Source organism: Rhinatrema bivittatum, chromosome 2 (assembly GCF_901001135.1).
Source record: "Rhinatrema bivittatum chromosome 2, aRhiBiv1.1, whole genome shotgun sequence".
NCBI lineage: Eukaryota > Metazoa > Chordata > Amphibia > Gymnophiona > Rhinatrematidae > Rhinatrema > Rhinatrema bivittatum.
The window spans coordinates 599,986,130-600,001,330 of NC_042616.1; the positions used below are offsets into that span (position 1 = coordinate 599,986,130).

General features: G+C 47.1%; 1 protein-coding gene across 1 annotated transcript in view; it reads left to right on the forward strand.

The window, feature by feature from the left end:
* Positions 1-15,201, forward strand: part of LAMA3 (laminin subunit alpha 3) — a 469,061-nt gene that overhangs the window by 314,267 nt on the left and 139,593 nt on the right. Inside the window, 2 exon segments of the mRNA XM_029591143.1 lie at positions 7,455-7,556; positions 14,962-15,045. Of these exon segments, the coding sequence (XP_029447003.1) occupies positions 7,455-7,556; positions 14,962-15,045 (186 nt within the window).

The window sequence follows — 15,201 nt, forward strand, 5'->3', positions numbered from 1 at the left end:
ATTTGATTTGTATCAAGAAAGTCGGTATATAAAAGCCTTTAATAAATAAAATTGACTTCGCTAGTCAGTCACAGGTTTCCTTCCCCAACTATGCTGCCAAGCAAGGTGAGCAGGACCTTCATGGGTTTCCAAGCTAGAAAGCCCTCTACCCATGTGGCTGTTCCCAGCCCCTACCACACTGCTTGCTGGGGTTCTCCTTGTGCCACACAGCCCCCTGAAGAGGGCGGGTACATTCCCTCTGCCTGTTGAAATCTTTCCCCAGTCCCCCATCCACCAAAGGATAGAAGAGGAGCTTAAGCTTCATCCTTGCCTGTAACTGGAGCTTAATTTGTAGTCAAAAAAGAAGTGGAACTGTGGAGGGGGATGAGGAGGGCCAGTTGTTACCTGTGCAAAGGGGCAAGATGAGGGCTGGGCGTGAACTCTCTCTCTCTCTCTCACATACACCTGAACATGCTCTTTACACTCTCAACATGCTTGATGAGCACTGATATGGGGCTGGGGATACAGAATCAATGGGGTAAGGAGGAGAAGGTGAGTAGAGAGAATGAGGCTCGCTCTCTCTCTCTAACCCCCTCCTCCGCTGCTCTGGTGATCCAGATTATTCATCCCCAGCCCTCCCTCCCCCCTCTCCCAGTGGCCCTTGTCTCAACTACTGGTCCTAAAGCCCCTAAGCCTAACCCCTATCCCTGGTGATCCTCGAGTCCCTTCCTCTCCCTAGAAAATCACCCTCTCCAGCAACTCTCCTCCTCTGCCTCCTCAGCCAGTAACGTGCAGGCCTCTTCTTTAAGCCAGAATCAGCTGACTCACCTCTGTTTTGGAGAACGGGAGCATACTGGTGTGCACTGTCCACTGTCCGCCATCTTCTTGGATGGAGGTGTGGGGCCTATAATTCAGAAGCATGACCTGCTCTTTTTTGCCTCTTTGGGAGTGGAAAGAAGGAAACAATCACGCATATTCTTCTCCCTGACTTTCTTCTCTCTTCCTCGCCCCTCCGCACCCAATCCTACCTCCTTCCATCCTTCACTTTTCTCCACCCCCTCTGAACACTTCATTCATAGACTGGTCCTGACCCTAATCATCTCACTCACATCTCATTGTCCTACTCCAATGCCCTCACACCCTGAGACACCTTTGATCCCCTGACTCATTCTTTCCCCTTCTCCCCCACACACAACCCACAGCCTCTCCCACTCATTCTTTTGCCCTCCCACAGCCCATCACTCTCCATCCCCGCCCTTCGATCCCTTCACCCACTCCCCAGCCCCCTCATTCACTGTCTTGGTCCTTTTGACCTCATCAGTGTGGTCACCGGCAGCAGAGGCAGCAGAGCCTAGGATGATGACGTGATAAGCAGGAAGCCAATACACCCAGGAGTAGCAGAAGCAGTGAGGCTATTCACGCCATTTCTTTTATGCACCTTGGCTGTTCTCCCTCACAACCTCCTAAATTGTTTTCTGGATGCCCACAAAACGTAGAGCCATATAGCTGCCCTTGCCTCAGGGGAAGCAGCTCCAATATTCTCTATTCTTCTCTGCTTCCTCCTTCTGGAGCGCAGATAATCTGATGGGAAAGGCTCTGTCACGCTTCCCCCAATCCTCTACCTTAAACGAAGGCTTATCCCACCCTGTTAAGGCATCTTCTGGAACAGGGGAAAGGGGCTAGGATAGAAAAGAAAAGGTTAAAATGATTTTGATGCCTGTTTAATAAATGACCTAAGGAATATTTGAAAAGGATTTTTTTCCCTCTTTCCAGCAGGTTGGGAGGATGGTATTTAGGTGCAAGTCACATTCAGGATAATCAGTATTTTAACAGTTTTTTAAACATGCAATACTCAACCAGTAAAGTACTTCTGGTTTTTTTTACAATATAACATTGTATAACTATAACTCATTCACTAGAGTTTCAGCTTTGAGGCTTCTCAAAATGACTCAAGAATTCTTTAAGGGTCAGTGTCTAATAATGTTGAATAATCAGTTGAATTTTAAAGTAACACTGCTGCTCCCTCAACAGTCCCTCATTAGTCAATGTTGGAAATGTAGTATGTGTTATGTTTTTATTTATATTGTTATTTTAATTATGTATGTTAATTGTGAACTGTCTAGACGGTCAGAATTCTGACCAATTCACGGTATACAAAACATTTTAAATAAATAAATAAATGTGTGAGGTAAGTGGGTGACCTCGTGCTTTCCTCTGGTGGTAGAAAGTACTTCTAGGCTGTTGCTAGTGTTGTGCCGGCCCTGTGATGTTGCTCCCACATTCAGGCCGATACAGAACGGTGCGCTCGGCCGAGTGCACCGTTTAGCCCCCGATTGGCTGCGCGTTTTTGATGCGCTATTATTACCCCATATACTGTAAAGGATATATGAGAGTGTGGTGGTAGTGGGGGGGTATCACCCCCACACACCCTCTGATACAGATACTCCCACCCTCCCTCTCATACAGACACACACCCACCCTTTCATATACACACACACATACACACCCCCACCCTCTCATGCATATACACACCCTCTCATACACACTCACAAAGTCACTCACAGGGCAAGCACAGCAAGGCCTCTTCTGCCGCTGGCAGCAGGGAAAATTCTGACAGCACCTCAGACCCGTTCCTGCCGTTGGCTGTGGGAAAAACGCTGGCCAGTCTCCTTTCACTTTGCCTTCTCAGGCCCCCAAACTCCTTCACCCTCCACTGTCTCTCCTCTTCCCCACTACGCTCAACCCCTTCCACTCTATCTCCACTTCCAGAGTTTGACCCCTCTCTCAGTATTGCCCCTCACACAGGCTCCCTCTGTCCCTCTCTCTAGCACTCACAGGCTTCCTCTCACTCGCACTCACAGGCTCCCTCTCTCTCGTGCACATATGCACCCCCTCATACAGGCTTCTTCTCTCTCTCTTGCACACACAACCCCACACATAGGCTCCCTTTTTCTTTCTTGCATACACCCTCACCCAGGCTACCTATCTCTGTCTTTCATACACACACCCCTGCACATTGACTCCCTCTCTCCCACATTCCCCTCCACACAGGCCCCCTCTCTTTCTTCACACACACACACACACACACACACACAGGCGCTCTCTCTCTCTCATGCACATATGTACCCCCTCATACAGGCTCCCTCTCTCTCTCACACACACACACACCCTCATCCAAGCACCCTCTCTCTCATGCACATATGTACCCCCTCATACAGGCTCCCTCTCTCTCTCTCACACACACACACACACACACACACACACACTCACCCAGGCACACTTTCTCTCTCATGCATACAACCTCACACAGGCTACCTATCTCTCTCTCACACACACACATATCCTTTCACATAGGCTCCTTCTCTCACAAACAAACACCCTCACTCCCTCACATACACACACTCCCTTTTTCAAGCTCCCTATCTCTCAAACACATACACATTCCTTCATAATCTCCTCACAAAGATTCCCTCTCTTGGGCACATACACACACACCCTCATTCATGCTCTCCCATACACACACACAAACACTGGCTTGCAGTCTTAAACACATACCTCTACACACAGCCTCTCAGTCTCTCATACAACCACTACACACAGTATCACTGGAGCCTGCTCTGCTCGTGGCATGCGGGGACTTACAACTCCATCTTCACCACAAAGTGGCACACTGGGCCTCCTTCCTCTTCACCACCATGCAGGAAGCCAGGGCCTCCTTGCTCTTCGCTGGCACGTGGCACACCAGGACCTCCTTGCTCTTCACCACCACGCAGCATGCCGGGACCTCCTTGCACTTCGCCATGATGTGGCATGCCGAGGCCTCGTTTCTCTTCACTGCGATGTGGCACGCTGAAGCCTCCTTTTTCTTCGCCGCAACATGGCAAGCCAGGACCTCCTTCCTCTTCGTCACGAACAGGATGGGGTCCACTCCCATCACGGTGGTGTCTGCTCCTAATTCTGCACAGAAACTGGAATTTCTGCAACGGGGGGGGGGGGGGGGGGGGAATTCCGTGCTCCACAGTAGCGCAGAATTCCCCCAGGTCTAAGAGTTTGCCTGAATGAAGGGTGAGGCAGCTGTGGCAGGAAGGTTTCAGGGGGGCAATTTTGCTGCCTCAAAATCTTGCTGCCTGAAGCAGCCACCTTACCCTGCCTCATTATAGAACCGCCCCTGGATTTAGCTATCAAAAGAAAAAACATAAGAACATGCCATACTGGGCAGACCAAAGGTCCATCAAGTCCAGCATCCTGTTTCCAATAGTGGCCAATCCAGGCAATAAACCTGGCAAGTACCCAAAAACTAAGTCTATTCCATGCCTTTTCCGTGTCTATGTCTAAGTCTATTGCTAGTACTAGCAGTGGCTATTTTCTAAGTCAACTTAATTAATAGCAGGTAATGGACTTGTCCTCCAAGAACTTATCCAAACCTTTTTTTTTTTTTTTTATAATTCTTTATTTATTAATTTCCATTACATATTCAAGAAGTATTTACATACTTGAATGAGAAAACATAAATGGCTTTGGCAACATATCTTATAACAATAAGTTTAGGTAACAAACAATCATTTACCAGTTATGTATTAGCCCTCTATGGGGATCCATTACCACAGCACAAGGGAAAAAAAACATTTTTAAACGTATGGAAAATAGGCTGGTAACTAACGAGGTTCTCTCAATATGAACGGTATCTTAAAGGACCAACATTTAGATAATAGGAGAAGAGCTAGCCACTGGCGAATAATTTTCACTAACAAAAGAGGAAAGCTGTGAGGGGATATAGAAAATGTATGAGGCACTTTGATATTTTATAATGCGTTTACACAGGAACTTAAGGAAAAAAGCTGCCCCCATTTCTATAATCCTAGGTTTTTGCGTTTCTCTGGCAAGGTCAGGAAAAGCTTGCACATTCAATCCAAGGAAATTTTCAGTATGATTCCGAAAAAATTTTTTAAGTATCCGTTCTTTGTCAGATTCTAGAAGAAAGGAAACATTGAGTGTGGCTGGAGAAACCGTTTCCTTCTGCAATGTTTCGTTGATATTTGTAACATCCAAATGTGAATCTAGTATTGTGAAAACCTGACCTCCACGTTGTTCCTCAGTTCCCTTCTTGAAGGGCAGAAGATAAATTCTTGAATAAGGTGGAAAAGTCTGTTCTGGGATTTTAAGATTTTCTAACAAATATCTCCTCCACATTTCTTTCGGTGAGATTAAAGGGACCTTAGGAAAGTTAATAAATTGAATATTTTTCGGCCGGGCACGGTTTTCAATTGCCTCTAATTTATATTTTACATTTTCTTTCACAATAAAGCAATGCATATCCTTTAAAGCAGAAACTACTTTTTTCAAATTTCCACTTTCTTCCAAAATCTTCTTAATCTGCAGCTCTGTATTAATCACTCAGCTCTCCAAACCGCTTAGGGATTTAACGACAGGTTTCAATTGTATAGCAATATTAATATTTAAAGAGGATATTGCAACCCAAATGGCATGTAGATTAATCTGTGCGGGCTTCACAAGATCTAATAAATGAAATTCAGCCCCGTTGGTTACCTCTTCTTCCTGTTGCCAAACTTCATGTAAAGAAACCTGTTCAGCTGGTCCCACGATGGTGAGGGGCTCTCCAGGGGGTTTTGCCCCCGTTCCCCGGGTTCCTACAGCGTTGCTTCTTTCCAGCGACGCTGACTCCTAAGGCAGGCCCAAGGATCTAGCCTCAGCTGGATTGGCTGGGGCACTCCGTCCTTCCGGGGAGAGAGATGTTTGCAGCTCAGGGGGAACTCCGGGTTCAGCTTCCTCCCTTGAGCTCCCCAGAAAGCCAACTCCCAGAATCTCAGATCCTCGCCGCAGATGAAAGTCCATCGGACCCGTAATTGGGGTAATTTACCGTTCTTCTCTCTCTTTGGCTCTCCGCTTCCTACCAGTATGCGGCATGCCTTTTTCGCAGGAGCCCGAGGAGCACTCATGTGCGACTCACCAGCACGGCCATCTTAGATCCATCCAATCCTTTTTTAAACCCAGCTACACTAACTGAACTAACCACATCCTCTAGCAACAAATTCCAGAGTTCAGGATCCCTATCTAAACACGAGGTAAAGGGTAACTTGCACATTTGTCACATTCTCACATGCACAGGGCATTTCCTTGTGCAGGAACTGCTGCAGTGCTGGCAGGCTCAAGGTCTCTGAATCTGTGCACTCTCTCTGGCTGGGATGGCTTCTCACTGTCTCAGCTTTTCAGGCTGCGCTCCTATCTCTGTGTTCAGCTTAAGCAGCAGTCTCTGTCTTCCCAGCTCCTCGTTCCAGCCTTCAGCCCCCTACAGCAGACATTCAGTAGTGATACTCCCACGGTTTCATCAAGTCCTCACTCTGGTCTCTTTAAGAGCTGCTCTTCCAACACCTTCCGACAGAAGCTCTCGCAACCAGCTGCTCTGCTCTGGGCACATTCTCCGCGGGCACTCACTCTTGGCTATGTCTCTGCTTCCCTGCAGCTCTCCAAGAAGTTTGCCTCTCTACAGCTCTGATAGATAGATAGATAGATAGATAGATAGATAGATAGATAGATAGATAGATAGATACAAAAGACCAGGTAATATGTAATCATATAAGGTGCTCAATAAACAAGCAGAAAAACATTCCAAAGGAATGGACAAAAGAGTACTAGTATTGTTGATATGGTATTAATTAAAACAAAAATCTTTATTAATCATTCACAGAAAAATAAAATTAAAATAAATGAACACATAAATGTTAACTAATGTGGCACAAACAAACAATCATGTGACCCTTATACAAATTAGTATTGATAAGTTAAACATGGATCAATTGTAGACTGCATACTCCTATGGTGTGAGTGCTAATACATTTGTTGTCAACGCTTGGTCATCATGGCACCATTACTTTCAAGCAGACCTAAGTATGTTACAACAATAATGAACACGAAAACCATTTAAGCATGAGATGTGCTTTGCCTTGACAAATACAATGACAATGTTGGAAGGTACAAAAAATGAGTAGCCAGTGTATTATCCAAAAAGTGCTGCAATAAATCAGAAAACAAATAGGCAAGGTTTTCCTCCTGGGTATGGTGTCAATTGGATAAATATACTGGCTACTCATTTTTTGTACCTTCCAACATTGTCATAGTATTTGTCAAGGTAAAGCATATCTCGTGCAGTATAGCCAAATTACTACTAACATTTATTACTGTGAATTTAAAAAGGTTTAAGAAAATCAAGAAAAGAGGAAGCGAGGATGCACGCTACAGAGCTTGGATTGGTTCTGGTTTATAAGAGGTTAAGGATGTTATGTTTTTTTACTTTTTTCTCTTCTAAACCATGTAAATCCATGTAGATAAGAGTGTACACAAGACTGAGTTTGCAATGTAAAAAGAATACAATTTTAACACCAACAAAGGAGATTTAAAAGCAAGAAGGGAAACTTTTAAGAAATTTATAATGTCGCCTTAACCCATTTTTCTTATAGGTTTCATCATATGGAGGTTACCTAACTTATAAAGTGAAGTCCTTTGGCTTGCTAAGTGAAGGCATGACTCTTCTGGAGAAGAGGCCTGATGTGCAACTAACAGTAAGCATCTCACTTTTTATTCACACGGCAAGAAAATGCCTACATCAGGGTAATGTAGCCTTTTTATTGAAACTTATCAATGAAATATTAGCATGCATCAGTTGCAGTCTATTCTGTTATTCTTTGACTAGTCACCCTTGGAAAGATGAATGCTGCCTGTGTTAGGTGCAGAGCCATAAAGCAAATGTTGCTTACCTGATGTAACAGGTGTTCTCACAGGACAGCAGGATGTTAGTCCTCACAAATGGGTGACATCGAGGATGGAGCCCACCACGGAAAACTTCTGTCAAAGTTTAAACAGAACTTTGACTGGCCCCTACTGGGCATGCCCAGCAAGGCACTGACCCTGCAGCCAGCAGGGGTCTCCCTTCAGTCTGATTTTCAAAGCTACAGGCAGTGCCTAGAAAGTAAGAATAAAACGAACCCAACACCGCGGGGAGGCGGGCGGGTTTCGTGAGGACTAACATCCTGCTGTCCTGTGAGAACACCTGTTACATCAGGTAAGCAACATTTGCTTTCTCACAGGACAAGCAGGATGGTTGTCCTCACAAATGGGTGAGTACCGAGCTGAGGATGTCCCAACTTGCACCAAATGTACCCAACGGTGTGCAGCAGGCACAATAAGTGAGGAGAAATTTGGGAAAGGGCATCCGCACCCAACCGGGTAGGTGGAAGGGTGTTGGTACATCAGGTTGGAAAAAGGTTACGCAAGACAGACTGGCCAAAGATGGAGTCCTGTCTTCCAGCCTTGTCCAAACAATAATGGGCTGCAAAGGTATGGAGAGAACTCCAGGTTGCAGCTTTGCAGATGTCAGGAAGCGGCACCGATCGAAGGTGTGCCACTGACGTCGCCATGGCCCTCACAGAGTGTGCTTTAACACGGTCTTGAAAAGGAATGCCAGCTTGCTCATAGCAAAAAGAAATGCAGTCCGCCAACCAGGAAGAAAGAGCCTGCTTACCCACAGGTTGTCCCAACTTATTAGGATGGAAAGAGACGAATAATTGAGTGCTCTTCCTATGGGAAACTGTACGGTCTAGGTAAAAAGCTAGAGCTCGTTTACAGTCTAGGGTATGCAGGGTCTGCTCTCCAGAGTTGGAGTGGGGCCTGGGAAAAAAGATAGGTAGTATGATGGATTGATTGATATGAAACTCAGAAACTACCTTAGGTAAAAATTTAGGGTGAGTGCGGAGTACCGCGCGGTCCTGCAGGAGCTTAGTGTAAGGCGGATAGGTAACTAGGGCCTGTAATTCACTAACCCTGCGAGCTGAAGTAATAGCCAAAAGGAATAACACTTTCCAAGTGAGATATTTAAAGTCACAGGAGTGCAGAGGTTCGAAAGGAGGTTTCATAAGACGACCAAGAACCAGGTTAAGGTCCCAGGATGGGGCCGGAGGACGCAAGGGCGGCTTTAGATGGAGCAAGCCCTTAAGAAAGCGTGTTACTAGGGGTTGTACTGAAATAGGATTACCCCCAATACCCTTATGGAAGGCGGCTACCGCACTGACATGCATTCTGATAGAAGAGGTTTTAAGACCTGATTCAGAGAGATGCCATAAATAGTCCAAGAATTTGGAGATTGGACAGGAAAGGGGATCAAGGGACTGAGAAGTGCACCATGATGTGTACCTTTTCCATTTGTATGAGTAAGACTTTCTTGTGGAAGGCTTTCGTGAAGCTATCAGGACCCGAGAAACGGAATCTGAAAGGTTGAAAGGCTGAAGGACTAACCTTTCAACATCCATGCCGTCAGGGACAAGACTTGGAGGTTGGGATGGAGGAGGCATCCGTCGTTTTGAGTGAGCAGATGCGGGTCCTTTCCCAGAGGAATGTGCCTGCGGATGGAGAGATCCTGGAGTATTGGAAACCATACTTGGCGTGGCCAGTAAGGTGCTATCAGGATCATGGTTCCTCCGTCCTGGCGTAGCTTCACGAGAGTCTTTGACACAAGAGGGAGTGGAGGGAATGCATAGAGCAGACCGGTTGTCCACTTGAGGGAGAATGCATCCCTCGGCCGAGAGTGCTGGCTCCGAATGAGAGAGCAGAAATCGTCCACTTTGTGGTTCTGAGGGGACGCAAAGAGGTCTATGCGGGGAGAACCCCACTTGTGAAACAGAGAGGTCGCTACCAGAGGATCGAGTGACCACTCGTGTGGTTGGAAGACACGGCTCAGCTGGTCTGCCAATACATTGTCTACTCCCGGCAGGTAAGTGGCCCTGAGGTACATGGAGTGGGAGAGGGCTTCCGCCCAGATCTGCGCAGCTTCCTGACACAGAAGGAAGGAGCCTGTGCCTCCCTGCTTGTTTATGTACCACATGGCCACTTGGTTGTCCGTCTGGATTAAGATTATCTGATGAAAGAGATGATCTTTGAAAGTGCGGAGCGCATAGCGGATTGCTCGAAGTTCCAGGAAATTGATCTGGTGTTCGGCTTCCTCTTTGGACCATAACCCTTGGGTTTGAAAGTCGTCCACATGGGCTCCCCAACCGATGTGAGAAGCGTCGGTGGTTAGGATTGCTTGCGGATCCGGTGGAAGAAAGGGTAAGCCCTGAAGGAGGTTGACCTGAGTCGTCCACCAGGTTAAGGATAGGCGCAGCGCTTGTGTGACTGTGACTATGGAGGACAGAGGCTGAAAAGCTTGAATCCATTGGTGTCGTAGAGTCCATTGTGTTACTCTCATGGCTAGTCGGGTCATGGGAGTGACTTGAACCGAGGATGCCATGTGCCCTAGGAGAATGAGGAACTGGCGAGCCGTGGCAGTGTTCTGAGACTGGAGCTGGCGAGCCAGGGACATTAGGGTGTGGACCCTCTGAAGAGGAAGGTAAGCCTTTGCCTGTAAGGTGTCCAAGTCTGCCCCAATGAAGGATAAGGTTTGAGACGGGACTAAGCAAGATTTCTCGTAATTGACGAGAAACCCTAAGGAAAGGAGTGTTTGAATTGTCAATTTTAGGGAGGATTGAGCTATCTGTTGGGTGGAGGCCCTGATTAGCCAATCGTCCAGGTATGGGTAGACGTGGACACCTTCCTTCCTTAGGAATGCTGCTACCACTACGAGACATTTGGTAAAGACTCGTGGGGCAGAAGCTAGACCGAAAGGGAGGACACGGTATTGATAATGGTCGTGGCCTACTAGAAACCGCAGATATTTGCGATGGGATTGTGTGATCGCAATGTGGGTATAAGCGTCCTTGAGGTCGAGAGAGCACAGCCAATCCCCTCTTTGTAGCAGAGGGAGCAGCGCGCCTAGGGTTACCATTTTGAACTTCTCTTTTTGAAGGTATTTGTTGAGGGCTCGAAGGTCCAAAATGGGACGTAGTCCCCCTGATTTCTTTGGTATTAGGAAGTATCTGGAATAGAATCCCTTGCCTCGTTGAGAGGGAGGAACGGGTTCTATAGCATTTGATTGCAGAAGAAGGGATACTTCCTGTTGTAATTGAGCCAAATGGGTGGATAGACTTCACGCTTGAAGAGGCGGGGAGTCTGCCGGAAGAGTTATGAAGTTGAGGTGGTAACCCTGTGCGATAATTGTTAGCACCCACTGATCTGAGGTGATCTGCAACCAAGGTTGTAGAAAATGGTACAGTCGACCTCCTACAGGGATGTCCGGAAGAGGGGTTTGGCATGTGTTCCCTACAGGGGAGTCAAAGGCCAGCCGCAGGCCCAGGAGGAGGGGCTACAGTAGGTCTTTGTTTCCTAGGCTGACGCAGCTGAGGCCTAGTAGAGGATTGAGCTGGACGAGGCCTGGCCGATGGAGGGTAATAACGGCGTGGTCGAAAGAATGACTTCTTAGAGTCTTTCTTTTGCGGTTGCTTGGAGGTCAGCTCAGGTGGGACAGATGAGAGTTGTTTCAACGTCTCATGGTGGTCTTTTAACTCCGCCACAATCTGCTGAATTTGCTCTCCAAACAAATTATCGCCTAAGCAGGGTAAATCAGCAAGACGATCCTGAACCTCTGGCGAAGGTTGGATGATTTTAACCAAGCCCAACGTCTGGCTGAGATGGCTGTGGCTGAAACTTTTGTGGAAGCATCGAATATGTCGTAGGCAGTCCTAATCTCGTGCTTCCCTGCCTCAAATCCCTTGTGAAGAAGGGCTTGAAGCTGCGGTTGGTATTGGTCTGGCAACGTGTCAGCATAGTCTTGCATCTGCTTAAGGATGGCTCTGTTGTACTGAGTCATGTAAAGTTGATATGAAGCTATGCGTGAAATCAACATAGCTCCATGATAGACTTTCCGTCCAACACTATCTAGGAACTTGTTGTCCCTGGTAGGTGGGGTAGAAGAGTGTGGCTTAAGACGCTTGGCCTTCTTCTGCGCGGACTCAACCACAACAGAGCGATGATCCAGTTGAGGTTTTTGGAAACCTGGTGCTGACTGGACAAGGTAGGTGGAGTCAGCTTTTTTGTTAACTGGGGACACTGATGAAGGAGATTCCCAGTTTTTCTTGAGCAGATCCAAAAACACCTGGTGTATAGGGATGGAAGCGATGATTTTTGGAGCATCCAGAAATTGAAGGAGTTCCATCATCTGGTGTCTGTCATCAGCTTCAGATTGTAGTTGAAAAGGTACAACTTCTGACATCTCTTTCACAAAATTAATGAAAGATAGATCCTCAGGAGGAGATCTTTTTCTACTCTCTGTAGGAGATGGTGGCGAAGGCAAATCTGTGTCAGAAGATGTATCATCATCATCACCCCAGGTATCGTAGGGATCAAGTGGGGCTTGTAGCCCTGATGGACCTGGCTGAGGCTCTGAAGGCATCGATGGAAACCGAGGTGGAATCGGTGCCGTAGGTGGAACCAGAAATGGCATCGATGGCTTCGGTGCTGCCGATGGAATCGGTGCCTGGCGTGGAATGGATGGAACCGAAGGATATATCGGTGGAGATATACCAGAAGGCACCGATGGAACCACCCCGGAAGGGGGAATCCGGAACGGTGTTTCTCCTGCCGATGAAAATCCAGTCGGAGACGGCGGTGTTGTCGATGGTACTGGAATCACCGATGGAAGGGCCGTCATGAGCGCCTCCATGCGGCTCAGTAGCGGTGCTAGCGCTTGTATCAACGGCTCGGTGGTCGGTTCCCTCCTCGGTGGCGAAGCCGGTGCCGGTGTCGGGGGCGGCACTGGAACCGGTGCCGGAGACGGCGCCGATGGAGGTTGCAATTTCTTCATCGCTTTCTCGATGGCCTCCTGGACCAGGCGGTCCAGTTCTGCCCGGAGACCAGGGGTAACCATACCCGGCTCGACGGGAGAGGGAGGCTGAGGCAGGGCCGGAGGGACCACCGTAACCGGTGGGATCACGGCCCCCGCACCCCGGGAGGGTGAGGGTTTCCTCGATGCCGGCGAACGAGACGTGGAGGGTGTCCGGTCTGTTCGCGGCTTCTTTGTCGGTGGCTCGGCTTGAGCAGAGGTCGATGGCTGTGGATCCTCGACAGGCCGAGACTTGTGCCGTCGATGGCGGTGCCTTTCCTTCCGATCCCCTCGCCCATCCGGGGAAGGGACGGGAGTCGACGGCCGAGAAGCGATCGATGGCGGACGGTCACCGGAGGGTTGACGATGATGGTACAACTTCGACGGTGCCGGTTCCGATGACGTCGATGCTATCGATGGCGTTGGGGTGGGTGCATGGAAGAGGAGCCCCATCTTCTCCATCCTGGCTTTGCGACCCTTGGGTGTCATTAAGGCACATTTGGTGCAAGTCAGGACATCATGCTCACTACCCAAACACATTACACAAACCCTGTGGGGGTCTGTGATGGACATAGTCCGGGTACAATCCGGACAACGGCGGAACCCCGTTGCCATGGCCTGAAGCCAAAATTTAGGCTGGGGATCGGTAAGTGCCAACAGGCCTCAAGGGCCAAAATCGACGGTAGTCGATGGAAAAAGGCAAAAAACTTACCGGGTTCCGTAAGATGACTAAAAATTTGTCGAAGGGAGACCCCTGAGGGGCAAATTTTCTTAGGAAATTAACTTCCAAATTCCTGTCAGGAACGTGGTTAGAGAGCTCCTTTCACCGCGTGGCAACTGCTGCGCGGAAAAAAGAAGACTGAAGGGAGACCCCTGCTGGCTGCAGGGTCAGTGCCTTGCTGGGCATGCCCAGTAGGGGCCAGTCAAAGTTCTGTTTAAACTTTGACAGAAGTTTTCCGTGGTGGGCTCCATCCTCGATGTCACCCATTTGTGAGGACAACCATCCTGCTTGTCCTGTGAGAAAAGATATTACATTTGGTTTAAGAGCGATGAGCACTGGTGGCACCCCGTGCTATGACCTTCACCGCGGTCCCAGCTCACACCTCTTACTTCTGATTTGATGGCGCTCCCATCATCTTTTAATTTCACGAAGGTTTTCTAGCCATGCATGCAGAAAAACCCATAGGGTGGGTTTGTCAAAGTTATGCCCAGTGCAAAACAATTCTTCATGGAAAGTACAGGCATGTTTTCATTGATTAATCTGGAGCAAGCTTTCTAAAGCTGCCTCATAGTGTCACAAAGCATGGAACTAATATAATTTTACATATGATTGATTTTGGCTGAAACATCAGCCTTTTCCTCATTATGTTACATATGAACCAAGATTGCTCTAGTACCTTACTCTCAAGTTTGGGCGAAATTAAAGCATTTCAAAGTGTCTTAACGAGAAACTGGTACTTCTGTTATATGATCAACTAATCACAAGTAAAATTCAGGGTCAGAAATCAAAATAGATTTTTAATGAGCCGTGGTCTGAAAATAGAAACATTTCAGATGCTCTCAGAGACAATTCAACTTTACCAACTTTGAAGATGAAATGCTCCCTGTTGTAGGTTCCTTTGCAGTTCAATGGAGAAAGTAACTTTTACATGAAAAGTCATTTTCTATTAGATTTTGGGGCTTGTAAAAGAGAGATGTACTCCGCTGCCCTCTGGCCTCCTCTTGAGGTCATTCAGCACAGGAAAGTAACCAGGGCTCTTTGGGCATGGGCTGAGCCTTAAATCTCACATTCAATGCTTTGTAAGTTCTGTATGCCATTGGGAAAGAATTTGGCTTGGCTGAATTCTTTCCCTTTGAATGACATGGATAAGACTGCACAAAACCATTTAAAGTACGGCTAAAGGCTTATTTGTTTAGTTTGGCTTATGCACTGTGAAAGAGAAGGTGCTTACGGGATGAAACATTTTTTTCTTTCAGTAGAGTTTTTTTTTATCATTCCATTTGTTTATGTTTATTGTATCTTTGATTGCTTTGGTGTTGTTTTTATTGTGAATGTTGAACTGCGCACTGCCAAGGGCTTTGGTATTGGCAGTAGGTAAATAAAAGTTGGCAAAGTTGATTAAAGGCAATTGATGTTGATTTGTTTGCTGTTAGCCGATGTATATAGGCAAACTGTAACTGTCTTTTGGAAAATAAATTGCTGGGTTATTGTTAAACAGGGTCAGCAAATGAGAATCTCATATGTGGATAAAAACAATCCCGTCCCAGACAGAACTTATAATGGACGTGTCAAATTGGTTGAGGTAAGAAGAACTAAGATGATCTTAGTTCCCTGATATTAATAATCTGTTTGCAATCTTTTATTGTTGTTTTAGTGTAAATACACTGTACGACAAAGAATATGAAAAAAGTACAAACATGATTATGGAGCGATTTCCAATTAAAACTTCTGTAAACTT